Source organism: Platichthys flesus, chromosome 11 (genome assembly GCF_949316205.1).
Source record: "Platichthys flesus chromosome 11, fPlaFle2.1, whole genome shotgun sequence".
Lineage (NCBI taxonomy): Eukaryota > Metazoa > Chordata > Actinopteri > Pleuronectiformes > Pleuronectidae > Platichthys > Platichthys flesus.
Window position 1 is genome coordinate 10276568 of NC_084955.1, and position 27388 is coordinate 10303955.

General features: G+C 40.8%; 1 protein-coding gene across 2 annotated transcripts in view; it reads left to right on the forward strand.

The window, feature by feature from the left end:
- Positions 1 to 27388, forward strand: part of dnah5 (dynein, axonemal, heavy chain 5) — an 81251-nt gene that overhangs the window by 44104 nt on the left and 9759 nt on the right. For both annotated transcript variants that reach the window (XM_062399528.1, XM_062399529.1), the window contains exons 60-83: positions 578 to 731; positions 1956 to 2223; positions 2433 to 2556; positions 2877 to 2984; positions 3743 to 3857; positions 4306 to 4482; positions 6775 to 6978; positions 8077 to 8256; positions 10220 to 10357; positions 12068 to 12203; positions 12515 to 12696; positions 13329 to 13463; positions 14341 to 14496; positions 16963 to 17145; positions 17735 to 17839; positions 18115 to 18253; positions 18585 to 18699; positions 19509 to 19699; positions 20521 to 20642; positions 23003 to 23152; positions 24194 to 24439; positions 25004 to 25223; positions 26246 to 26451; positions 27166 to 27369. In XM_062399528.1, the coding sequence (XP_062255512.1) occupies positions 578 to 731; positions 1956 to 2223; positions 2433 to 2556; positions 2877 to 2984; positions 3743 to 3857; positions 4306 to 4482; positions 6775 to 6978; positions 8077 to 8256; positions 10220 to 10357; positions 12068 to 12203; positions 12515 to 12696; positions 13329 to 13463; positions 14341 to 14496; positions 16963 to 17145; positions 17735 to 17839; positions 18115 to 18253; positions 18585 to 18699; positions 19509 to 19699; positions 20521 to 20642; positions 23003 to 23152; positions 24194 to 24439; positions 25004 to 25223; positions 26246 to 26451; positions 27166 to 27369 (3958 nt within the window). The remainder of the gene's footprint in view (positions 1 to 577; positions 732 to 1955; positions 2224 to 2432; positions 2557 to 2876; positions 2985 to 3742; positions 3858 to 4305; positions 4483 to 6774; positions 6979 to 8076; positions 8257 to 10219; positions 10358 to 12067; positions 12204 to 12514; positions 12697 to 13328; positions 13464 to 14340; positions 14497 to 16962; positions 17146 to 17734; positions 17840 to 18114; positions 18254 to 18584; positions 18700 to 19508; positions 19700 to 20520; positions 20643 to 23002; positions 23153 to 24193; positions 24440 to 25003; positions 25224 to 26245; positions 26452 to 27165; positions 27370 to 27388) is intronic.

Genomic DNA, 27388 nt, shown 5'->3' on the forward strand with positions numbered 1-27388 from the left:
CTTCCCATTTAATTCATGGTTATTTTTTTATTTACCCCTCTCATTAACTCATAACTTATTGAAGTTGCAAAACACAAGACAGCAACTAGGGCAGTTTTTATTTCTTCACCACCTATCAGGTCTAGAAATTCAATCTATTCCAAATGACTTCTGCCAATACGAGGCTGTGAATGTTTCCAGTGCAGCAAATCATACATTTTATCCATATGATGGATCAAAGGACCAATTGTCCTATTGGTTTCAATTGTCTAGATCTGATTTCTCTTTTTAATAGATACACATTAATGTCATTTTTTAAGACTCACTGGTCCAAGTGAAGTGACACATAATTTGGCGATGCACTGACCTGTAATACGCCACATTAATGAAGTGCAAGAAAATGTATGCATCCCAACTCAAACAACATCCTTAAGATATTCAAATGTATTGAAGCACTCAAGTAGTATTCACTCACAAACACAAAGCCCCGCACACTGCACTCTAATTCCCCCTTTCTCTCTGTGTCAGTTTTGTTTGGTCTAACAATAGCAGAAAAAGGAAAATAATGTATATTTTATGATTCTTGTTTTTTTGTCAGGTCATACAACACGGCCAACTTGATGGATGACTTGAAGTTTTTATACAGAATAGCTGGCAAGAATGGGGAGGGCATCACCTTCCTCTTTACTGACAACGAAATCAAAGACGAGTCCTTCCTGGAGTACATGAACAACGTCCTGTCATCTGGAGAGGTCAGAGAAAAAGAGAAAGAAAAAACTCTGATGGGTGAATGCATGGTTCCCTGCTGTGATGCAGGGATAATAGTCTTTTTTTCACTGTGTGTGAGTGTGTGTGTGTGTGCGTCATGTTGTGTTCATGTGGAGTGGACAGATTTGTCACAGCCACAGTGGCACAGCTGTGCGAGATGGAATTCTACAGTTGTGTGGTTCAGATGAAAACGAGTACAAAGATGGGTGTGGTCTGAACTGTGAAAACTGATTACGTTACACTGGACTAATTACTAATCACACAACATTTTAGTAATGAGTAATATATTGTATTTCAATTTAAACTACATGATACAACATGCAGTGGTTAGTGTATATTGCAGAGAACAGGAAGTTGTGTTGCAGGCCTGTGTGGGAGAGACAGTGAATCGAGGTGACAGTTGTGAAACAAAAAGTGTGAGCTGTTGGTGTTAGGCTGTTATTTATGTGAGAGTAACTCAGCAGGTAAAGACATGGTGCTTTCAATTCTTACATCAATAATTAACTAGAAGGGCACTCAAAGAGCAACTTCTTCCAGGAACGCCTAGCCGTGCTCTGATAACACATTTAAATTCGCTAGGATCCAGTTTTTTATTTAAATCTACACCAAATGACATTAATTCATAAATATAATTCCCCTGAACGTTTGTGATTTTTTTCCCAGCAAGTTCCATGAATATATTAACATGCTAAATGCTCTATCTCGCAAAGTCAAATAATGTGAAACAAACTTCCTGGATCCTTCCATCAAGTTTTGTGATAATCTGCTTTGTAGTTTTTTGTATTCTTGCTAATTAATGAACAGACAAACCGAGACTAACTCATAACCCTCACAGCAGACCGATTTAATGACAGGACTTAACTACAGATGTATAAGATTTTAAAAATCTTGGCTAAATGGGCTTTGGATGAGAAATCCCAAATGTAATTCAGGAATCAATTGCCTGCCCAGACATGCAGTGCTCTCCTGTAACTGTAATTGTGAATAGATAACATGTGAAGTTGTGTTCTTCAAATTGTTATAGTATTGTAGTAATAGAAGATGTGTTGGATGTCGTCTTACTACAAAAAGGCCTAAAAGTTCAAAAAGGCTTGGAATATTTAGATTTTAGGACTATATTGAACAAATACAAATATTTAAATCTGCCCCCTAAATGTAGTACAACCATTATTTCGAGCACTTAAATGAACGTGTGTTTCTGTCTTCAGGTGTCCAACTTGTTTGCTCGAGATGAGATGGACGAGATCCTCAGCGAACTCTTCCCCAGTATGAAGCGAGAGTTTCCCAAGCGACCGCCGACCAATGAAAACCTGTATGAGTATTTCATGTCGCGGGTCAGAACAAATCTGCATGTTGTGCTGTGCTTCTCGCCTGTCGGAGAAAAGTTCAGAAACCGGGCACTAAAGTTTCCAGCACTGATCTCCGGCTGCATCATGGACTGGTTCAGCCGCTGGCCGAAGGATGCTCTTGTTGCAGGTACGTTTCACAGAAAACAAATTCTGTGAATCTGCCTCTGTTTTTAGCATTTGTTTTTCACTGTGCATAGTTAGGTCAATCAGTCAAATGTTATGACCATACTGTAAATTCCGCATCCTGTAAGCTGTTATCTAATTTCACGCACTCTCACTCTTTGTTTTTTCTCCTATTAATTCTTCTCTCTCTCTCTTGCTCCATCCGTCCTTTAGTTTCGGAGCACTTCCTGGCTAGCTATGACATCAAGTGCTCAACCCAGGTCAAAAGTGAGGTAGTCCAGTGTATGGGCTCCTTCCAGGATGGTGTAGCAGAGAAATGTGTGGAATACTTCCAAAGGTGTGTTCTTACATTGTGTATTTATTACATTTCTGAGTTTACTAAAAGAGCTGATAGTCCAAAGACGACAGTAAAGTTCGACAGAGGGACATGGGGAATCTAAAGCAACATGATAATGATAATAGGATTATTGCTATGCATGATCAGACTCAGAGGCAGAACAAAATATATATTTATTATCGCAGAGGAATTTGTTTATTTGTTTTTTAAATTCCTCCCAAATGTAATGTAAAGTTTAGTATAAGCCACTACGTCAACGTCTCTCTTTCTTTTTTTAATATGACAGGAAAATAACCAATTGCAATTCATTTTGATCTTAGATATCGGCGCGCCACCCATGTCACACCCAAGTCCTACCTGTCCTTCATTCAAGGCTACAAGACCATCTATGGGGGGAAGTTGTCGGATGTCCAGACCCTTGCCGACAGGTAAACACACTTTTTGACTATTTTGAAAAAATACTGTTTACACCTATAACCATGATAAAAGCAAAAAACCATGAAAAAAGCAAAAAACGTTGTACAGTGTGTACTGTACAATGTCTTTGCTTTTTTAGACCTTGACCTAAATTGTTCAGGTTTGCAAACTACATCTCTCACAGATGTTTTTAATGAATGATAATAGTGTGATAAAGCTGTTGAAACAGTAGTGTAGTCTTCCTTAGTCACCAAAGTGTGTGACAAGTCAAAAGTGATATTTCTGCTATTTTTTTTATTATGATTTTTATGATTCAAATAATTATGGTAGGTTTAAGAAAGTGAAAAAAAAAACCCATCCTGGATGTGCCCCCCTATCTACATCCACACCAAAATGTAATGGTAGTAGGATCCAAGTAGTCTGTCCAGAAGTATTGCAGCCTAATTTTGAAGGCATAAATGACGACATCATACATTATTAAATTACATCCCAAATCTCACACCATAGAATTGCTGTATTACTTACTTTTTTTTTATTATTTTATTCCCATTTCTGCTTCTCAGCTGTTGGCTGAGCTAAGTCTTATTGGCAGCTGTTGAGGAGTTGACATTTTGGATTCTGACGAGACGCCGCAAGGCATTCAAGGATGAACCTTTGTTTTCCTGTTGAATAAAGTGCTCTTGTTGCCCAGTTGAACAAAGATTCAGTCAGGATGTCATGTAGCTCTATCAGACCATTTTCTAAAAGATATTTTCTTTCTCCGCTTTAGGATGAATACTGGTCTCAAGAAGCTGTTGGAGGCATCAGAGTCGGTGGCAATACTCAGCAAGGAGCTGGAGGTGAAGGAGAAGGAGCTGCAGGTCGCCAATGACAAGGCTGACATGGTAGGTTTCCGGCAGCAGAGTGGTTTCCTTTCCTTCCATGTGTTGTGTGGTACGTCTGTTCACAAAGTGCCTCTTGAGGCAAACAGCTGGCTTTTTTTAGTGAGCGGAAAGTTTCAGTGACATTTAAAATGAAGTCGTGATTTTGAATTAACTCTGCAACAGAGTCCCTAATGGGCGATGGTAATGTCATGCTGATTTCTGAGCATTACTTATTCCGCATAGGAAAATTTGAATTGAACTTTCTAGATGGTAATTACATTTTTTTCTGCCACTATCTTTACTCAAGAGCGTGGTCCTTCATTTTTTGCGGCAGAGTCTTTACAGTGATAACAAAAACTAATTTCTTTTAAAAACCCAGTTATTATTGTCTTTCTGATAGTGACAAAAATACAAAAATTTAGATTGTAATGACTCATTGGCCATATTTACCTTTTCTGCATGCATACAGGTGTTGAAGGAGGTGACAGTCAAAGCCGAAGCAGCAGAGATAGTGAAGAAGGAGGTGCAGAAAGTGAAGGACGTGGCCCAAGCCATCGTTGACAGCATCTGTGCTGACAAGGCCATCGCTGAAAGGAAACTTGAAGCTGCAGAGCCTGCTCTCGCGGAGGCTGAATCTGCACTGCAGGTATGGAGGTTGAATTTATGATCCACAGTTGTGTCTCCAAAAGACTAAGCCTGCTGCATCATGCAGTGCAACTCCTCATGATAATCTGTGCAAGGGCGAGATGTTATAACACAGGTCTTCCCTATAACATAGCCTGAGGGTTACACAATTGTCAGTACACTGTGTTGAAGAGGTTTAGTTTTAGGTTCTTCTTGCTCGTTCTGCATTGCTTCAGGGTGGCACTTAGAGTCCTCTGCGACTTGCTCTCTGTAACTACATGCAGGCCCTGCTTGATGCCTTCTCACTTGGGCATGTGCATACAGTACGCAGAGTTAGGCCTGGTGCTCTGCGCCTAGAGCTGTGTTGTAATTAAAGCTGTCCTCCTGGGTATGTGTTTCCTTGCCTGCAGGCACTTGATTATTTTGCATCTTGACAATGGAAGCCTCAGCTTTCCAAACCAGAAACCCTGGTCAGGGTGATGATAGGCGATTTGATTTTAAATACTGCTTTCACAGTGGCAAATCTAGTATCTTTTTTACCTAGCGATAAAGGGAAAACAAGTTACACAGACGGGAAAATTCTATGTCCAACATTGATGCACAATTCAAGATTCAGGGGTGCACATTTATGCGTTTCATGTTGTTTACTATTAGCTCTACAGCTTTCAGCAAAACCGAGCATATTGGATATATTTTTGAAATGTATCCCTAAGTTCACCCTGACCGTAATCTCTTGCAGTTAGCTATATAGTTATACGAGGTCACAAGATTTACACACCGTTGTAACTAGTCATACATGACATTTAACCTTAACATTTATACTTATAAACCAAGCCTTAGCCCTGCCTTAACTGTTTAAAGGAACAAGTCATTTTAGAAATTCCCCCTCCAGTTTTTGAAAGATGTGAACATGTCCTCCTTTTATATGATAAAATATATATCATGAAGGAAATAAGCAGTCAGCACCATGGTTGAGTATTTCCTCCTTGACACGGCAGTAAACATATGCCAGTTTGAAAAATAAAGATTCAGACAGCCAGGGATTTGTGTAGGCGGGGTTCAGTTGCTGGAAAAGGCCCTACAGCTGCACCTTAGCTGTGAGGGTGGGGGTGGGGCCATATTAGCATATTCATAGATATCAATATGTAATTTTGAAAAAGAAAGAAAAGTTTAGTAATGACTGGTGATAATTTGGGTGTAACAAGCTACTGGAGTTTTGACTTTGATGGATAGCTGGCTAGAATCATCATTTGATACATAATAGCAGGAAGATTTATTTTTGTTGGATATAGACCACATTTTATTTTGAAATACCGGGACTGATAAGCTTGGGAGTACGATATATAAAAGTCAAAGGGGACAGGGCTCTAGTTTTACATTTCAGTTGTGGCTGTCGTGCAATTGAACTTGTTTAGCTGATCGTAAACAAGAATTAAGGACCAGAAATATAACACACACTGTCTTTGCGTTTGTGTTGCTTAATGAAAAATGGAAAGTGTGAGACATTACTGAGACATATTCATAAGAAGTCTGCTGGCTGACTCTCTGGTGGGAGATTCAAGCCACTGTTGGGCTGATAAAAACAGACTGAAAATGGAGCAGGGAAGAGACGTCAGAAGGAAGGAAAGTGCGAAGAGGACGTGAGTTGAGACGAGCAGGCAGGGGGCCTGATAAGCAGCCAAACAACTCTCCCTGGGACTTTTTCTTTACTCTGCTGCTCTCCCTCTCATTTTAATCAGTCCCTTGAGGTGGTTCCCCGTCCCTCTTGGCAGAACTCTCCCCATTCTGATAGAGCTTCTTCGTCAAGCTTTCCTTGCTTCCCTAGATTTCTCCTTGTCGGCACCACAGACTGTCTGTGCTTTATATTGTCAAACCGCTTTGTTATAGAGGGAGGTAATAAAATAACAAATTGCTTTCGCTTTTTGTTATCTTCCATATTTGCCTTCTCTATTACCTAGTGCTAAATAAGTACCATAAGTGGCAACTCTTGTCATCCTGACATTTGGTTTATTGTAATATATATATTTATAAGATTGGTGTTCTGATTTTGCTGCACAGTGCACTGACAACAAGACTAATTAACCCTCAGGAGTCACAGATCTCGATCTATTCATGTGATCGGTTGAAGACGTCAAAGTGTAAAGACAGAGCAGCATGGAGCGCTCTCAGTCCAAAGGGCTAACTTAAATAATAACTTAAATAACTTATTTGAATTGACTAAATTCATTAACCAGCATGAACTCAAGTTGTCATTATATTCCTTCATTCAGATGCACTTAGAGTAAATTCTTCTCCCTCTGTCTCCCCCACTCAGACGATCAAACCGGCAGACATCGCCACTGTCCGAACCCTCGGCCGCCCGCCCCACCTCATCATGCGGATCATGGACTGCGTGCTGCTGCTCTTCCGGCGGCACATCAGCCCGGTGAAGATCGACCCAGAGAAGGGCTGCCTCACGCCGTCCTGGCAGGAGTCACTGAAACTTATGACAGCGGGAAACTTCGTGAGCAATCTGCAGGTACACTTGCTCATGACTTATTGAATTAAGGTGTAGATGCTGCAGAAAGTTATTTCATTTACCACAAGATTTGTATTCTTTATTATCTATGCTGTAACATCAAACAAGAAAACATAAAGCTAACATCGTGTCAGTGGTTATTTACCAACATGAAATGATTGCAGGAAAAAGAAAATCAACACTACTCTCTTCAACAATATCCACAATAGTGGATAGTAGTCAATAGTACTATCAACAATAGTAGTTTATTCTTTCTTTTAAGATGCCACATGCTCTGTACAGCTTACTAATTAGTAAATTGTATAGTGTATTATGCTCACATGCTCACTAATGGTGTTATATAAACTGACCTCAATGCAGTGTGTCTTGTAGGGCACGATCACAAAGCATGTCTTAGTACTTGGTATTTTTTATTTTATTATTAGTCTAGCAATGCTGTGATGCTATGTTTTTAAGGTGACTGTATTTTTGTTAAATTGATTTTATCCGTATGTGTAAAGTCGCTGTGAAGGCCTCTTCTGGTCCTGAATTTCACTCCCCCTACAGTCCACAGCTTTTCTTAGTTTCGCCTCAACCTGTTCCACTTTTCTTTCCCGTCACTGCTACTCCCCCCCACGTCACTTCCATCTCACTTCCCCTGTCATCCAACCCCCCTGCAGCAGATCTTTTATCTTACCTTATATCGCCATTATTTTTCATCTTTTTGCTGCCTTGCCTTTTTCTCTTTTTCAGTTTCAGACCTTTTTTTTATTCCTTTTCGTGCATGTAACATTTTTTCTCAGTCACTGAAACCACCTGTATTTGCCCATGTCTCTCTATCATTTATCCTGCAGCTCTCACTACCTGTTCCCACTCATATTTATCTCTAATGATCAGTCTTGCTCGTTACTTCATCGTCATTTCTGTCCTTCTTTTCTCTGTCATTTCACATCATATTACATGCTTTTTTTTAAAGGGGAAATACATGTGTGGAATTACCTTTTTTTTGCACTGACCGTAAAAGTTCCAGTTCTTTTAACTCAAAGAAATTCTCCCCCCTTGCCCTTGCATCGTCTCAACCTCTCTCTCTCTCTCTCTCTCTCTCGTTCTCCCTTGCAGCAATTTGCCAAAGATAGCATTAATGAGGAGATGGTGGAGCTGCTGCTCCCTTATTTCGACATGCCTGACTACACCCTCGAAACAGCCAAGAGGGTGTGCGGTAATGTGGCTGGCCTCGCGTCCTGGACAAAGGCCATGGCCTCCTTCTTCTCCATCAACAAGGAGGTCTTACCCTTGAAGGTAACATGCAGTGCTTGATATCTTACACATTGGCCCTTGGGTGCAGCAGAAACTAAAACAGTTCTGTAGTAAACACTATGTAGCTCTAAAACTAGAATGAAAAAAAATACTTACACTGAGGTTTGCATTGGTTGAGTAGACGTATTGATAATTTGAGTCGTCTGACTCTAATGTAAGCTAATTTAAATGTCCCCTTACAAACCTGTTGTCATTGCCTAATGAACACATATAACACACACACACACACACACACACACACACGCACACACACACACACACACACACACACACACACACACACACAGGAGAGTGGTTGTTTTACTCTAGAGAATCCCCAGACTACATAAACAGTACAGTCGCTGATAAGAAGGCATTTATTTATATTCCCACAATTTGGAAGCAAAAGTATGCTGATGGTCAAGTGTCCCCTACGGGCTCATTAATAAATGGGATGAACATTTTGGGGGATTTTTCAAAGTGAAAACCCACGTTTGTTAACAAGGGTTTTATTTGAATGTGCAAACTGCAGTTTAAACAGTAGAAAATGAGGATTCACCCATGATCACATGAGCGTCTGTCGCAGTCAGGACGAATCCAGTTGTTTCCGTGGCCCAATGGATCACAGACCTAAGGCAGGCAGGTGTCTTCTTTGGCTGCGACAGGCATGCAGTCACTCTGATGCCTTTAGATTAAACTGTGTATAAGTTCAGTGGGCAATCACAATAATCAGTCTTCAATAACGGGGGACATGCTGTCCTGTAGCTATACCTTTGCATCGCATTCAGCTTGTGATCACCTCTGCCTGCCCTCCTGTCAGTAGTTTGTGTTCTTATTACCGGATTACCCTGCCTCCTTGTTTCAGGATCTAACTGTCCTTCTTACTTCGACCTCTGCCAAGTCTCATTTTCTCAATTATCTTTTCACCATTCAGTCTCCAGTTTCTTTTTCACATGGCCCATTTTTCTCTTTCACATTTTGGCCATTTATCATCTCCCTCGGTGGCTGTCTCACCTCTCGTCCTCTCATTTTCTCCTTGATTCGCACACAGACACACATTCTGTTTTTCTCTTACTTTGTGCAACCTCCATGAGAACCCTGCACTTCTCCTCTTTGATCATGACCTTTTGCATTAGGGGGGAACACAGCCTGGAGAATTGATTTTCTGGTTTCCAGCTCAGTGGTGGCCTCCCTCTAAGCTGGCCGGCCAGACTTCCAGACATAGATACAGTTGGACAGAAAGACGGGCCCAGAGACGGGCAGGGATTACTGTTAAATAAATGCTCCAGACCTCTTCTTCCCCAGGCCGCCCAGTCACACATAAACACACAAACGCACACACACACACACACACAGACGCACAAACACACACAAACACACACACTTAGACTTACTTGCAACTTTCTTTTCTGTAAATCTCTGTCTCTAAACGTATTGCACAGCTTTCCCCACAACCCAGCTCTACCCAGAGAATAACCTTTCTGCTTTTCCTCTGTTGACCTCAGCCTCCCTCACCCTTCTCATCACCCTTCACTCGCTGTATATTTCCAGTTCCTCTCTATCCCCCATTGCTTCTTGCTAATCTCTGTTCTCACATATCTAGTTTAACTCCCGAAGCTGCGAGTCCCTACATCTGCACCTGTGACATTACTTACAAAAGAAAATCAATTTCCTACCTTTTCACCTCCATTTTATCATTTTTGAAATGTATTTAATCTTCAGCTCATGAATTTCATGCAAATAATGCTTTTCCTTTTGCTCTGTAGACGGATGCTGTTGCAATTCATGTTCACAATATCACACAGACTCCTAACGCCTTTTCTCTATCATCATCCTCTTCTGTTCTTTCTTCTCTTTGGTCCTCTCTCTGCCACTGTCTCTCTGAGAACCGACCTTAACCCTGCAGGCTATTATGTGCAATCACAGATTATCTCTTTCTCCCACCATCACTCCCTGTTTCTTCTAGGCAAACTTGGCAATACAGGAGCGTCGTCTGATCTCAGCTAATACGGACCTGCAGACGGCTCAGGCTGAGCTGGATGCCAAGCAGGCAGAGCTGGATTTGGTGACGGCAATGTATGAAAATGCCATGGCGGAGAAACAGGTCAATAGTTTTTACTTTATATCTGTGAAATATGTCTCGAAATGTCACACATAAATATATAATATAATATACAGTATGTGGTTGAAGAACATCTGAAACAACTGTTGGATCATGTGAAAGAAAATTAATTATTTAAGGTGTGTTGCTGCTTCTACACTTGGAATTACACACCGTGTTAACAGGGCTTCTGTGGGATCTCAAAAAGTCCTAAATACGTTTAAATATCCCGTACTAGGTCTCAATTAGGTTTAAATAGAGTCTTAATGATGCCAACCTTAATTTATTTTAAGAGATATTATTTAGTACAAACAAGATCAACATGGACCTGATCATTTTGCCTACAAACATTATTTATCTCAGTACGCTCTTCTTGGATGTGGCAAGTTGGTTATGGGTAAGTGTAAGTCAATCTGGGATGTTAATATATCTTTCATTCATCATGGTGTACAAAAGGTTTAAAAGTTTCATGTTGAAACCTGCAGAAACACTGTTAAGCTAGATCTGCACCAACCGGTGAAAACTATTCATTTTAAATTAATTTATGAAAAGCAGACATCATCTTCTACATCTGGACATCTAGTGTTAGTCTGTTCTAGTGACTAACACTTTCAATTACAGTTTAATTACAATTCTAATTATGATTAGCTGACTGTTAATAGCGCAGCAGTGCACTACTTAGCCTGGATCCAAACTGGTGATCCAATTTCCTTTGTGATTCACTTAAATCTGACCCTTACAGCTGCTTTATTGATTCAGCTCATAATTTCCTAAAGTGTATTTAATAGACTTTAAAAACAAGAATATTTTGCCCTTAAGGAAAATAAAATATCGTGAAAAATCGTAAAAAGAAATTTGTGACTGCTGGTGTTACTTATGCAATCTTCACAATACATTGTTTTATGCTAATAGTATTTATGCTAATGTCACCAAATGAGCTGTAAACTGAAACCTCAGAAAAGAATGTTCTGTTTCTGTATGTGAGTGCAGGGTGAGGTTTGTGAGTTTGTCTCCTCTGTCTTTGTGTATTTCAACATCTGAACTATCTGTTCTGGGACACAGCATATCAATGAAACAGTATTTGCATCAAAACTCCCTGAATAGGAAATCAGGCCGGCCCAAGTTGACTCTCTTATAATAATCTTGTGATTAAGACGTAGAACTACAGTTCATCTCCTGGGGCCGGAGAGAAGATTGAAGGCCTTTCTTAATTAAGAGAGAGCCCCAAACCAGACAGTCTTTATTGATGACTTTATTGCTCTTGGACAAACAACCTCATTATTGCCTGTGAACAGGTGATGAAGAGATAATTGTGATTAAAGGCTGACAGAGGCCTTTGCAATTTAAAAAAAGAAGGAACGATTACATGGATAAGCAGATTGGACAAACGTTATGATAGAGAACGCAAATACACTCATCCACCAGGGGTCGAGGGTCCTGAGCCAATTGACCTGCAGGGGGCACAAGGAGGAACACATCAAACAGTGATAAAGACAATATATGATAAATAGTTTTCATCAGCTTTTTACCAATTTCACTGGGATAAAAAACGATCAAGTCACAAAGGATAGTCGATTATTTCAATTTTGAATTATGAACATTGTCCATATACGTGGCATGGTTGGGCTAGAGTTACATGGACGGAAGGGATGGATACACGAAGTGGCCCATTAACCCACTGACCTGTTTAAAACCGACCTCCCTTCCCACCAGACACTGCTGGAGGATGCCGATCGATGCCGGCGCAAGATGCTGACGGCGTCCACTCTCATTAGTGGCCTCGGCGGCGAGAAAGAGCGATGGACGGAGCAGAGCAAAGAGTTCGCTTCGCAGATCACACGCCTTGTCGGTGAGTGTAACTGCTTCATGTCACTCTATCTCTGCAACGGAATAATTAATAATCCGTCATTAAGTGCATTGATTCGCTTTTCAGATTTATTGAATATTTTTGAATGAATTGTCCTTACATTACCAACAATTTGTTACTGTTTTTTACATGTCACTACTAATGTGCTGTTAATAGAATACAATATCCTCTAGCAATACCAATATCAAACTCTTATTATCATAACCTGCAACAGCATTTCTTCCACAATTTGCTGTTTCTTGATTGTGTTGAGTTGTTTTTCTGTATTTAACACTTATTACTCCTTGTTCCAGGTGACGTTCTTCTAGCCACAGCGTTCCTCTCGTACTCCGGCCCCTTCAATCAAGAGTACCGTAATCTGCTACTGAACGACTGGCAGCAGGAGTTGAAGCAGCGTCACATCCCGTTTGACGTCAATATCAATCTGACTGATCTGCTCATCGACGCACCAACTGTTACCGAGTGGAACCTGCAGGTCAGTGGTCTGTTGTGGTAACTGTATACTGAGGTGCGCACTAATGTTGTACAAACAGTATGTGATTTATGCTGTATGGTGTTGATCTAGTTTGTAGGATAGATGTTAGTATGTAGCATTTGCAGGATTTTTCACTCAAACCATTACAATTACAATGGTGTTTGCATACATCTCAGAAAATGAACCAGCATAATCACCAAAGTCAGACCTTGCTTGCCATTCTAAAGTTACTTCTGAGGACCAAGTGGGACCGAGCCTTTTCTGTCAGGGCTCTTAATTTTTGGAACAATCCTTATCCTCTTTGAAAATCACTTTTAATGCCACTTTTTTGTGGTTTCTCATGAATTGAGGTTTGAATTATACCGTGTTTTTTTTTTTTTATACTCTTTTACAATGCGTGAAGGGTCTTTACTTTTTTGATCAGTTTACAATATTTATAACATATCTATAACATTTTTATTCTCATATTTCTTCCCTAAAGTTTTTTGAACTCAGGTTAATTTATCATTGGTGATAGTTGAGCTTCTTTATAAGTGGAATAAACACACTCATCATTTAACTGTTTCACTTACAAAACAAATGCTCAAATAAGCGATTAAAACCTCACAAGTCATTTGTGTGTCGTCTTGCAGGGTCTCCCCAGCGATGACCTTTCCATTCAGAACGGCATCATTGTCACCCAAGCCACACGGTTCCCGCTCCTCATCGACCCACAGACGCAGGGAAAAACCTGGATCAAGAACAAGGAGGCCAGCAATGAGTTGCAGGTTTGTGGAAACATTTTTAATCTTTACAGTTCCTCCATCAGGCCATCTGTATTTTTTTTAACCTGAGAATGTGATGTTTGATTAGTTTGGATAGTCACAACATGCAGACTGAGGCTGACCTTCGAAGCGCTTAGGTTGGATGACAGAGCAGTCAAATGTGTGGGTCTTTCATTTAACAGAAACAGATACCTCCCGGGTTTCTGTTTTATAGATGAAGACAAATGTGATTGCTGCTCAGTTGAGGTGTTGAGGTGATTTAATTATTATCCCAACACCACTTTCATCTCAGTGTTGCACGGTCACGCGTACGTAAAAGTGTGCGAAAGGATTATTGTCTCCAGAGGCCAATTAGGTATACTCGCTGAATGTGGGCAGCGCAGGATGTGACGCACACAGAAATCTGTTGAGTGGTCTGTAGTCCTCTTACATACATGCCAGTCTCACTACTCAAATAAATAAACAAATATCATGTCCGACATCATGTAATGGCATGGTTTGACACAGGCAATCTCAGGGTGTCCTCCCTATTGGCTCTCAATTAGAACTACTGCCAATGAGAGCCAAGTGCTGTCAACAACAGAAACATTGATGCTTTGGTTGAGGCTTTTGTGTCGCTGATCAAGCATCATCAATTTTATTTCAAATAGCAGATTTGCTTTGCAAGAAGAAGTCAATTATATTCGGCCCTTAGCGTGTACTGAACAGAAGTGAATTTGAGATGAAGGTTTACTACTGCTACATTCCACTGTGTATGACCGTTGGCTTACACCCCCTCCCTGCACTGATATATCCAAAGAGGTGGGGTCTGGGCCACTGCATCAATGTTGAGAAATGCTGTGTTCATCTTTTAATTTGTGGCTTACTTGTCTGACCCCAGATCACCTCATTGAACCACAAGTACTTCAGGACCCATCTGGAGGACGCTTTGTCTCTTGGGCGTCCTCTTCTGATTGAGGATGTTGGGGAGGAGTTGGACCCGGCACTCGACAACGTCCTTGAGAAGAACTTCATCAAATCCGGCTCCACTTACAAGGTAACGTGGCAGAAATAACCCTTCTCACACCCTCATGTTCCAGGTATATGGTTTTTTTTATACCGTGGTGAGATGAGTGTGAAAGGGGGCAGGTGTGTTTTGAGCGCTGGTGGGAGGCATGATGGGACTTGGCCTGCTCCCTCCTGCCATGCCAGCTGTCACACCTATGCTGACGCAGGTTGATAGGTTCAGATGTGGGGGAAGGAGCCTGCTAAAAGACACTGAACAACATGGGGGGTGGTGCTGGCTGTAGGTGGAGAGGGTCTTTAGCTTCTCTGATCACGCCAGCTGGAGCACCTTTACACTGACAATGGACAGATTCAAATATGACCATTGCACTCCAACTGATTTCCACCATGGAAAGTCTAATAAGAGTTAAAATGAGAGAGAAACCCATTGAAAGAAATAACGTATAGTATACTTCTATAGAGGTTCAAACCAGCCTCGAGAAACTACGTTTCCCGTTGATGGGAAATTAAATTTAATAATGAGTGTCCTCCCGGGTAAATGGCTTTTGCTTTTGCTCTTTTCATTTTGGGTGGTAAACGGACCACTCTCTGTCTCAGCATCCTAATATCCTGTAATGTTCCCTTGCAGTTAGGTATTTTTGATTTGGAAAAATTGGAGGGCATGGATTGAATGGTTCTGCATTTTATTAAGCCAAAATGACAACCCAGAAGCAGCCTTTAGGATGAGTCTGGTTATTATCAGGAAATACAAAATTGTGCATGACAAGGAATCACCAAATGGGTCTCTCTCTGCCAATAAATGGGTTTGAATTTCCCAAAAAGCGTTTTTTAATGCACATATATAGATGTCTTATCTGGCTTTCTTGTAAAGCTTGGAGCAATCATTTCCACAGAACTCAGTTAAGAGGTCAGTGGAAATGCCTTTTTGTCGAAATGCTTTTATCCAGACAACCATGAACTTAATTTACTGCACTGGATGTCACAACAAGGATGACACACACAGACAGTCGTGGATGGCATGACATTGATTCATATACTGGAAATTTACCCTAAGCTTAACCGTAATTACTTGCCCAACTCTATACTTAACCTTAACCTTAACCTAAACCATTATCCTAAACGTAACCTAACTCTAATACATGTCTTTACCTTAAAATGTAATTAATGATACTGTGGGGACTTGCTTTTTGTCCCCATAAGGAAGACAAGTCCCCATAATGTAATGTCCCCAAATCATGAGTGAAACCTTCACCACAAAAACACAGGTGCACTAAACTAAATTCTACAGTTCGTTAAAGGGTTGTTATAAATATGTGAAAGTCTGCCTACAAGCATTTCTGTCTTCCTCATTATCACCTCTCAGCTCGTGGCTCTGGCAGATGCTAGTTATCCAGCAGCTGCCTCCCTCTGTCTCACGCATATATCAAACAAACACACTAACAGACTCATACGTTGAGCATTGAGTACTTGCAGAGAAACTTGCAAACACTCACACCCTGTGGTGCTTGAAGTAAGCCTGCATTACTCCAAGCACTCAAAAAGAGTCTCCTGGCTACTTGAAAAGAGGCCCAGACTGATCTGCGTTCTCCCCCGTGTCTCCGCCCCCCCACTGCCTCCTGAACATGCTTCATTTCTATTAATATCTTGGTGTGAGGAGGAAGTGAACGTGCCTGCGCCCAACGGCTCCAGGGAGAAACCGGCTGATGGATAATTAGACGTTATACTGTCATGAGTAATTAACCACTGATCAGAGCAAACACAAGCAGACAAAAGGAAACATATACACACACAGGAAATGTTTTCGCAGCTGTATCTGCAGGGCGTCAGATTGCTGACACCGGCATACCTTATCATGGTCCTCAGCAGAGGTTACTCATTCGTTTTCAGTGATGTGTGGAGTTAAAGTGTCTGTCATGACAAATGTGTGGTTATGTGTAAAGTCGTGTAGAAAAGATCTGGGTGAAATATACCTTCCCTCCAAATGTTTCTTCCTAATGTACATGTGCTTTTCAAACGTATACTTATATTTTCAGTGCAAGAATGTAGTCAAAATGTCAACATTAAAGTTCAACTCAATCACAGACTTTTGCATTCTGAGAATAACATTAAATGTTGAGAATAACGTCAATGATCATCCATCAAATCCAGTTAGAGGAGTGATGGACAGCTATGCAAGCTGCCATCTTGTTCCATCTGCCCAAACGTGCGTGGTCTCTTCTGCTGAACAGTATTTTTTTGACACAATACCAATTACCACACTATGTTCATGTGCTAAAAGATAACAAATTCAGTTTATCGAAAAGTTGAGAAAAAAATAATCTGGTGTTATTCAAGGTTATTCTCAAATTGCCAAAAGCTTCCTCTTCTAATCTTTTCCCTTATATATGGCCTTTGTACTCCTCCATAAATTGTTTGTGCTCTCTATTTTGGTACTGTGCTTTTGATATAAAACTTCCCAACTTGTAATGAATATGTATCTATGACACTCTGTTCGCAGGTGAAAGTGGGAGACAAAGAGGTGGACGTGATGAACAATTTTAGGTTATATGTCACCAGCAAGCTGCCCAACCCGGCGTACACTCCAGAAATCAGTGCTCGTACCTCAATCATCGACTTCACCGTCACCATGAAAGGGCTGGAGGACCAGCTCCTAGGCAGGGTCATCCTCACAGAAAAGCAGGTACACAAAATGACATCCAGTCGACATATATATGTTTTAGCAATATATTTAAATTAGGATGTGACATACTCTTGCATGGTTCCAAGGAAGTTTACAGAATGTTTCCGCAGACAGAATGTACCACAGACGGACATACATGTGAATTTAGATCTGTAGATAGGTTCTTATCGCCCTACAACCATGATGCTGTTTAGACATACAGCAATGGAAAAATACACATCCTGATACAGTGCACATATGTACCGACACCAAATATACACAGAAAAACACCAAAAGACTTCATTCCTTTATTTGGGGGAGTGTGAGGACCATTTGCACTACATCTCATGAAAACCTGCCACATGAAAGCCAGACACTGGTGTTTGTGAAGATATGTGTTAAGTCCAGCTTTATAATTGATTTTAAAGCACATCTGCTCAACATGTGACTGTTGTGCTGTATACAGCAGCATGTAAATGATAGTGACATCAGCCTCACGATAATAACATTTATCAGCGGTGAATCTGCTGCTCAATTTCACGGTGTGAAACATTTTTGAATTGAATTATCCCATGGCCAGTTTCATTTGTATGTGCTTTTATGAAACTAGGAACTTGAGAAGGAGAGGACAGACCTGTTGGAGGATGTGACATCTAACAAGAGAAAGATGAAGGAGCTGGAGGACAACCTCCTCTACCGACTGACCAGCACACAGGCAAGAAAACACATGTCAAACTGTGATATATCTCAAAAGCAAATTTTATTACGTTTTCATTTGTTTATCTGATTTCTAGTGTTTTCCTGATTTACAGAAGAGCGTTTGAAAAATGGACTGTTGGTGACATTTGCTAAAAGAATATGTGCATTAAAATGTTGGCCGGGGTAGTTGTTCCCAGAGAGATAGTTTCCCTTGCAAAGTGTAATTCTTAAGTCTATTACCGCGGTCATTTCATGAGGGATTTTCTGATTTGCAAATGTCTCTCTGTGTAGGGTTCACTGGTGGATGATGAAAGTCTGATTGTTGTCCTCAACAACACCAAACAAACATCTGAGGAAGTCACTAAGAAATTACAGATTGCTGCAGAGACTGAGATTCAGATCAACGCTGCCAGGGAGGAGTACCGACCTGGTAAGTCACCCAACACTAACAAAACCATTTTACTGAATGTCTGCTGTGTTTCTGTCAATGTTCAATCATATAAAGTAAGTAATTTAGCTTAAGCAATATTTTCAAGAGAAAATGTCCCCACAACACATATCTCTTTCTTTATTATAACGTTTTTCTAACTGTACTATAGTTGGTGAAGTTTGTTATTAAACTTCGTAATATTTTTTGGATCATTCACGTTTCGAAGAAAGTGTGTGATGGGACTTTGTCTTCAAGAACTCAAATACAATCATGTGCTTCAACAAACACACATCCTTTGCCCTTGCGATTGTTGTGTTTGTGTGTTTTTCAGTGGCCACCAGGGGCAGCATCCTGTACTTCTTGATCACTGAGATGAGCATGGTGAATGTCATGTACCAGACATCTCTGAAGCAGTTCCTGGGAATTTTTGACCGTTCTCTGGCGAGGTGAAAACGCTCTCTATGTAATTCTTTCTTTTTCCCATGGATACGGAATTTAATCTACACACCTTTGCTGAAACACATTTAACAAAAATTTTCTACAGGAAGTGATTTTGTGCAGCTTCATGTTAGCTTTTGTCTAACCAAGCTGTCCCACAAATGTCAGTTATCTTTCTACATGTTCTACACAGAAACTACAATAGCAAACAGATATGGCCTTGGTAGTAAGTTTTGTAACATGGTTTATTTTGTTGTTTAAAATACATGGGAAGTTGTGAGTGTAACATTCATAATTTGGTGCTTTCATGGTGACAATTGGGGGAAGTGTGTCTTGTACTTGATCAGGTGTTAAATGACAATAGTGACGCCTACCTGGTCTGTATTTATAGCTCTTTGGCCAAACACCTTTTCAATCACTAAAATCTATGCTTTTGCTGATGTGCCTGCACATGTACAATTCTTAACACACTTACAAATGTCGTGACTAATTATGCTCACACACAATTCAGCTGGCCATAGCCCAAATTAATACTCTGTAAACCATACAAATAATATAAAACAATAGCAGTATGCTTACTTGCTGCATGTGCTCACATAATTCACAGAGACCAAGCGCCACAGACATCCTGGGCCTCACAGTCAGTGCTCTGTCAATCTGAACACCATGTGATCCCTACTCCACATTTGATTTGTAGGAGTCACTGTTACAGTTTAGTCTATGTGACATCACACCAGGCGATCAAAGTGCCTGATGATTAGATTTAATTGGATGAAACTCTATATTTATCATGTGCTTTGAAATCCTACTCGAACAGGTCCACCAAAAGCCCCATCACCAATAAGCGCATCACCAACATCATAGAGTACATGACCTTTGAGGTGTTCAAGTACGCAGCACGGGGTCTGTATGAGGAGCACAAGTTCCTCTTCACGTTGCTGCTGACGCTGAAGATCGACATGCAGAGCAACCGGGTCAAACACGAGGAGTTCCTCACGCTCATTAAAGGTAAGAGGCAAATGTCAAGAGGTTTTATTTGAAAAAAGCTCAGATGTCTTGTTTACTCATGCAGCTGACAACATGGATCGATTTCTTCATGGTCTTTTTTAAGACTGAATTCAAACCTCAAAGCCACAAGTGTTGTACATCTATGAGTCAGCCTCCGGGCTCTGTGATGAAGTCGGACTGAGGCTGAATTTATTTCCCGTTTTTTATTTATTTATTTTCAGTTTTCATGAATTACTAGCCAGTTATAAATTTTCCTTAAAGCTCATATCAACACTGAAACACATTTCAAACATACTGGGAGTGTTGCAGTTCAGTGAGTCAGAGAGATGGAGGGCTCCTCACCACAGGGATAAAAGCCAGCAATGACAACTGGCAATGTCACAACAGACAGTCTGCTTCTCTCATGCAGATTCACCATCTGTCAGCTCCAACCTGCTGAATATTGACCCACTACAGGACTTGTGGATATGTACTGTTTGCATGTCTATGAAACATTTTGGTTATTTTGCATTTTAGTATTTCTTTTCACTTGTTTAAGTGGAGTCTAGGTTTTGCAAAAATCTAAATCAGGTGCAACCTTAATGTTTTTTTGGTGATATAATGGTAACTTTATTTCATTATGGTCCCTATAACCAGAGACATGACTTCAGGTGGAGTTTAGGTTTAGGTTTTAGGTTGGCCCCCTCGTTGGCAGAGCATGAAATGGAACGTGAGGTTCACCACTGCTAAATTCACGTATTAGTGAGAGTCTCCTCATAGTAAGGCATGTGTTCAGTTCAACTCCATGAACGCAAATCTATGTCTGTGTGTTTCTCCTGCAGGAGGTGCATCTCTGGACCTGAAGGGTTGTCCACAGAAACCAGCTAAATGGATCCTTGATATGACCTGGCTCAACCTCGTGGAGCTCAGCAAATTGTGGCAGTTCACTGATATATTGTCTCAGGTACAACACACACACACACACCCACACACCCACACACACATACACACACACACATACACACAGAAACACACACACTCAAACACACACACACACACAGGCTATTTGTGTCCTGACAAGTCTATGATACCTTTTTAGCTGAGTGTTTTAACCTACAAGAACTTTTACTTCTATTTATTCGAAATGCAGACAACCGTACTGATCTGTCATCTTTTTCACAAACACACAAACACAGACACACACACAGGTTGAGCAGTGGTCTCTTGGTGCCACATGTCATCTGTCTTTTGTGTACACACACACACACACACACACACACACATCACTCAGGTACATATACACACACCCTTACGGGTGACTGACAGCCTGGTGGCTCCCATGAAAGCAAAAGCTCAGTGTTCTGTGAAATGAGCTTAGTTGAAACTTCCAATCAATTACTTCTCGCTGAGCATGAGGGCGCAGACACACATACACACACACACACACACACACCAGTGTATGCATATACCAACAGAAAGCAGGATAACCCCCCCCTCCCTCCAACAAAATTATTACACAAAATAATATAATAAAAAATGCACAAATAGTGTTTGCATGGATGATTATGGAGAGAGTGTTAGAACAACGGTTCTTTTTTTTAGAGAGACAGAGACAGAAAATGCCATCTGAGCATGTCTTTTGACACTTTGAACTACACACATGATAAAGAGGCTCTTGAACTGCACTTCATTTTGAAAACAAACACCAAATCAAAGCAGCCATTCTGGCCTCGTGACTGGAGAGTTTCACTCCAATCCCCAAACCAGCCCAGTCTCTCAGGTGTGGGACGTGAATGGGTTAATGTGCTCCTCAGCAAAGTACTCAACCCCTTAAATTCTTAAGTGGAGCTACTCAGTGGCTAACAGACAAGGACAAGCAGCTCTCCATTATCAGCATGTTTAACTTTATGAATGTAAAGCAGGTTGTTGCTTTGCTCTAGTGAATCAACACTTTTTAAAAAACACACTCAATTTCAAAAGGGCCTTAACAGCCACTCAGCCGTTACATGACTAGAACTGAAGTAGAGTAGATAACAAATCCTAGTAGTAGCATGTTGATGTTGATTCACTTTCCACTGTCAGCTTTGTCAAACTATGACAATCTCAGTTCTCAAACAGTATGTACATATGTTCATTGTGAACAGTTTATTCAGTGAAAAGGTTTAAACTGGTCAATGGAGCTCTATCACTGTTGGTGAAAAGATATTTTTCGGTCCATATTTATGATTTTGACTTGTTTTCCAACAGTGTTTTATACATGCACATATTCATGAACGCCTTAACTGCAGTGTTAGTTTAATGGAAGCAAACTTGTATACATCAAATGAGTTGATTCCTTATCACAACTTATCACAACTTAAGATTTGTAAAATTCAAACTCATATACACAGTTATTATTGTGCCTGTCTTCTACTTGCACCCTTAGTCAAGTAAAAAAGCAATGAGGCTGCAAAGCCTCATTGCTTTTGGGTGAATGTAAAACTGTACTGTAAAGAGCTTTGAGTGGTCATCAAGACTCGAAAAGCGCTATAAATACAAAACCATTTACCATTTACATTATAATGTTTACATTAATACAATAATACAGCAGGTTTGGCCCGAGGTAGATCTGACCAGCTGCTTGTAAATACCAGTTAGACAGTTATCAGGTTGTTGTGATACATGTAATGTAAAGGTGATCGCTGATTCTCTGCCTAACCGGATTTATTTGTTTCTCAGTAAACTTATTTCCTTCATGCATGTAAACACAGCGACTAACTGGCTGTGTGATGCTTCAGTAAACAGCATTTGCTGGCACAGAATGTATTATGTTAAGTGGCTAGAGATAATGTATATTATGATCTGGCAGGAAATTAGGGCTAAGTTCAATTCAGGACTAAAACACCTGGGTTACATGTTGCTGTTGTGAAATGAATGAATCATATAAATCTGCCAATTTTGATTTAATCTATTTAGTTTGGCTAAACTAAATTTTTTGAATAGCCTCTGTGACAGAAACAGTAATAATGAGCACTCAAAAATGCTGCACAGGTACAGTGAGCTGCAGGAAGCCGCATGTTCATCATGGATCTCAAGCACATTAGGACAATTTGGACAATTTGTGGTGTGAGGCCAGGAGAGTGTACGGCGAATACATTTCAATGTTTAACAGGCACACAGGGCACATTTGATCTTTGGCTTTCCCTTTCTTTTCACCACTGTTAGATAATAACCCCGAAGCTACATTTAACAATCTCTGTGTGTCTGTCTACATGTGTCGACCGCCGATGGAAGCAGGAAATGTTTTTCTGATACTTATGTGTTCCTCCGTACATCGTGTTTCAGATCAGTAAAAATGAGAAGCAGTGGAAGTTGTGGTTCGATAAAGAGGCCCCGGAGGAAGAGGTGATACCGAACTCCTACGACGAGTCCATTGACACTTTCAGACGCCTGCTCCTCATCCGCTGCTGGTGTCCTGACAGGACCATCGCACAGGTCAGACAAGACACATCCGTCTGTGGGCAGAGACCACGTCCACATTCACTTCACCCTCCAAGACTTTCACAGTAATTTTCTTCCTCTTTCACGGGTCTTAAATATTCTCTCTTGATAACACATTGCATCCAGATACTTCTCTAAACATCCACCAGAATATTTATTGATGCTGTTATTCTGATTCTCCATATCTTAACATAAACAGAGACGTCTCTAATATTGCCTTGGAATATTGATATTATATATTATATTATAATTCAATTTATATTTTTTTATCTGTATATTGCTGATACCTCAGATGCTTTGTGTATTGTGAGTTTTAAAGATGGGAATTGTTTCATTATCAGAAGTCTGAGGAAGAGCCTTGTGATAGAATAAATCCCTTAACGGTAGTTTTAGGTCTGCAGATATTTTCTTTTTAAAACATCTAGACCCTTAAAAACAAATTTAGCTTATTTGCAATACATTTGTAATCATTTTAATAATGTTCATTACACATGGTATAAATCCGATTCAGCACAATAGCCTACAGTAGCATATTTAAATGAGCTAGGACTTAAAAATACAATCTCAGAAAAAGTGTACAAAAAAGTCAAAAAATCTCTTTATGTACAATCACATCTCCCTGGGCTGAAGCTCTTCCTTGAAGGGGAAGTAGTTCTCCCTCTGACTCTTCCTGAGCCTAAATATCTACAAAGGCTAATGGACGTCCACTTTTTGATGGGTAATTTTTTGGTCCACTGCAGACAAGCCTGGAGTGGAATTCATTCTGTTGCACTCACAAACAGTCCAGCAGTTGTCCTTCACTGACCCCCTTCCCCCTCCTACTCTTTACTGCTGGCTGAAATGTGTAAGCCAATGAAAAAAAAAAGAAATCCTTTTAACTATTCGCTCATTCCCCAGCCTTTCAGAATGTTATTTTTCCAACGTTTTAAATCGGCCTGGAATGCTGAACAAGTCTTTCCCCCTGTGTTTTAGCACATCGCGTTATGAAACACTCATCGAATACTCTGTCCTGAATCTCGGCTCTTTTCCCTCCAGGCCCGTAAATACATATCGAGTGCGGTGGGGGAGAGGTTCACTGAAGGGGTGATTCTCGACGTGGAGAAGACGTGGGAGGAATCAGAACCGCGAACACCTCTCATCTGCTTCCTGTCGATGGGCTCCGATCCGACCGACTCCATCATCGCACTGGGGAAGAGGATGAAGATCGAGACCCGATACGTCTCCATGGGACAGGGCCAAGAGGTCCATTCCCGCAAACTTCTGCAGCAGACCATGGCTAATGTGAGTCCGTGGTGTGAGGTTGCTGATATTTTTTGCCTCATTGGATTTAGCAGCAGAAAATGTTGCTTCATGCAATCCATTGAACAGGTCAGGTTCTCTGTCCCTGCAAAAGAATGTTGGTATAAACTCTTTATGGAGAGGTAAACGTTTTCATTTAGCCGGGCGCCTTCGCTGGAGTTCTTGACTATCACTTTGCAGTCCTGGATATGTACGATAATTAATTATTAGTTTGACCATTCATTGGCTTATAAAAATTGGTAGATTTGAGGCTCTCATGGATGTCTCCTATGAACGTTAATGTTTGTGCAGGGGCCATATAGGGGCCACAATTTACAAAGAGGGGACAATTATATGGCCAACATTCAGAAAGTTAACTTAGAAAAAGTTTAGGAAAAGAAAATCTTAACAAACTGCAGGTTTAGTGTTATTTTCGTTAAAGTTATTGTTGTTGGGAAATTACTAGTATTTAAATGTACTGTCAGTCATCAGGGGCACTTCAAGGGCCAATCTGATTGAATCTGGGGTCAGTGACCTCTAACAATTACCATCACTATCTGTACCCAGGGTGGCTGGTCCTTACTCCAGAACTGCCACTTGGGTCTTGACTTCATGGACGAGCTCATGGACATTGTGACGGACACGGAATTTGTACATGAGGGCTTCCGTCTTTGGATCACCACAGAGGCCCACCCGAACTTCCCCATTGCCCTTCTGCAGATGTCAATCAAGTTCACCAGCGAGCCGCCACAGGGCCTGAAAACTGGGCTGAAACGGACGTATGGAGGTGAGCCAATCACAATGTACAGATTCAGAGGTTGATTTCTGGACGGGGCATAAAATGCAGATATAATTTGATCAGTTAATTCGTCTTAAATAAGTCACATGTCACGTTGATCTGTCGTTTAGTCCCACAAGGAGATAACACGGTGTGTAAACAAGGCCAACACACAACACACACAATGAGGATGCAGAACAGGTTTTATTATTGTTCTATTCAATTGGCACAAACATTCAGCTGAACTTGGATTTCATTCTAGCGGCCAAAGGTCAGAGTTCAAGTTCACTGTGGCCTCACAAAGTATGTTCATGTTTGTCACAGTCTTTATAAATATGACAAACATGAATCCGTGCAAAAAGTATCTAAAAATACGTAGGCAGAAAGCGCTCTAGTTGAAGCAGGCAAACAACCTCAGTGAGGTAATTATAGTTTCATCAGATTAGGAAAAAAACAATTGTTAGAATGGAAAGTTGCTGCAGGTTTTTCCTTTATATCATCAAAACGTTGCTCCTTCTGTTCAATTTAAATCAGGTTATTGCTGAACCACCGGGATTAGGGAGACACTACATATTTTTCTGTACTGAACGGTTTGGAAATCCAATATGTGGTGGTTATGTAGATTTAAAGTGTGAATATGAAATCATTTCACCACCCTGTTATGCTCCTGAGCATCGGCACATTTCCCGAAACTTCATTAGTCTTCAGTAAAAGCCCTTCGAGGTATTGCCTGTCAGATTTCCCAGAATAATATGTGTCATATCTGTGTGAAACAACATGTGTCCACTCAAATCAAAAGTCACCAGCCTAAAGCTCTTTTTTAGTATTAGTTTTTTTAATCCATCTATGAAAAGAGACCCTGCACTGGTATCTGTTCAAAATGTGTTCGTGCCCTCCCAGTCTGCAGCAGCTGAAGAAACAATCGTTCTGCTCGAAGCCTTTGAATCACTGCTTTAAATATTGACCTCAAAAAGGGACCAAACCTTTTGTGCAGATTTCATTCTCACCGCCTGTTTGTTGTCCCTCACCAGGTATAAATCAGGACATGTTGGACGTCACTAACCTGGTGCAGTGGAAGCCGATGCTCTACGGATTGGCGTTTCTCCACAGCACAGTGCAAGAGAGGAGGAAGTATGGCCCCCTGGGATGGAACATCCCCTACGAGTTCAACCAGGCTGACTTCAATGCCACGGTGCAGTTTGTGCAGAACCACCTCGATGACATTGACATTAAAAAGGTAGGAGAAGTGACACTTAGCAAATTTGAATGTACACCAGTGCGATGTAGCATTTGAACCCACATCAGTGTGATAAGAACGACCGAAAATGTCATAAATCCTCTTTGAGAGAAATGTATTTCACGTGTACGCTGACTTTTTAGTTTGGACCTTGTCCCAGTAACCAGTTGCTGCTAGCTTCCAGGCGAGCAATCCAGACACACTGGATCACATCCTGGGAGCAGTCATGTCGTCCCTCTTCATATACAGGACAGATAAATAAATACAAATTAGGCCTGTTAAAAGTCATACTCTTAAAAAACAAGAAATGGTTTATTGTGCTGCAACATTTTGTTCCTATTTAAATATCAACTTTACAGCTGTTTGACATCATGAAGTCACATCTGGGCTGATAGAATGAACCGTCCTATATCAGATTCAGGAAATGAGAAATATGCATGTGCACAGTTGCAACATACGGAATTATATTTATCAAACAGTTATTGTACACGCATAACGATGCACTAATATATTCCATAAGTTTCGACAGTATTTTCAGCTTGTTGTGTCTGTGCTGTCTATGGCATCTGATATGAAATTCCTCTTACAAGAACACATGCAGCAGAAATAGGAGCGGAACTACTGAAGATAGTATAACAAGAGACTCCAAATGTCTTGGTGGTCACAACACAAACTACTTTGTACAACACAAATCCTTGTCTCTTATGTCCTCAGGGTGTTTCATGGAACACGGTGCGCTACATGATCGGAGAGATTCAGTACGGTGGCCGTGTGACCGACGACTTCGACAAGCGCCTCCTCAACACCTTCGCCAGGGTGTGGTTCAGCGAGGACATGTTCGCACCCACCTTCATCTTCTACAAGGGCTACAGCATCGCGCAATGCACCACTGTGGACCAGTATCTTGCATTCATTCAGGTGGGTGGTGGAAGATCGT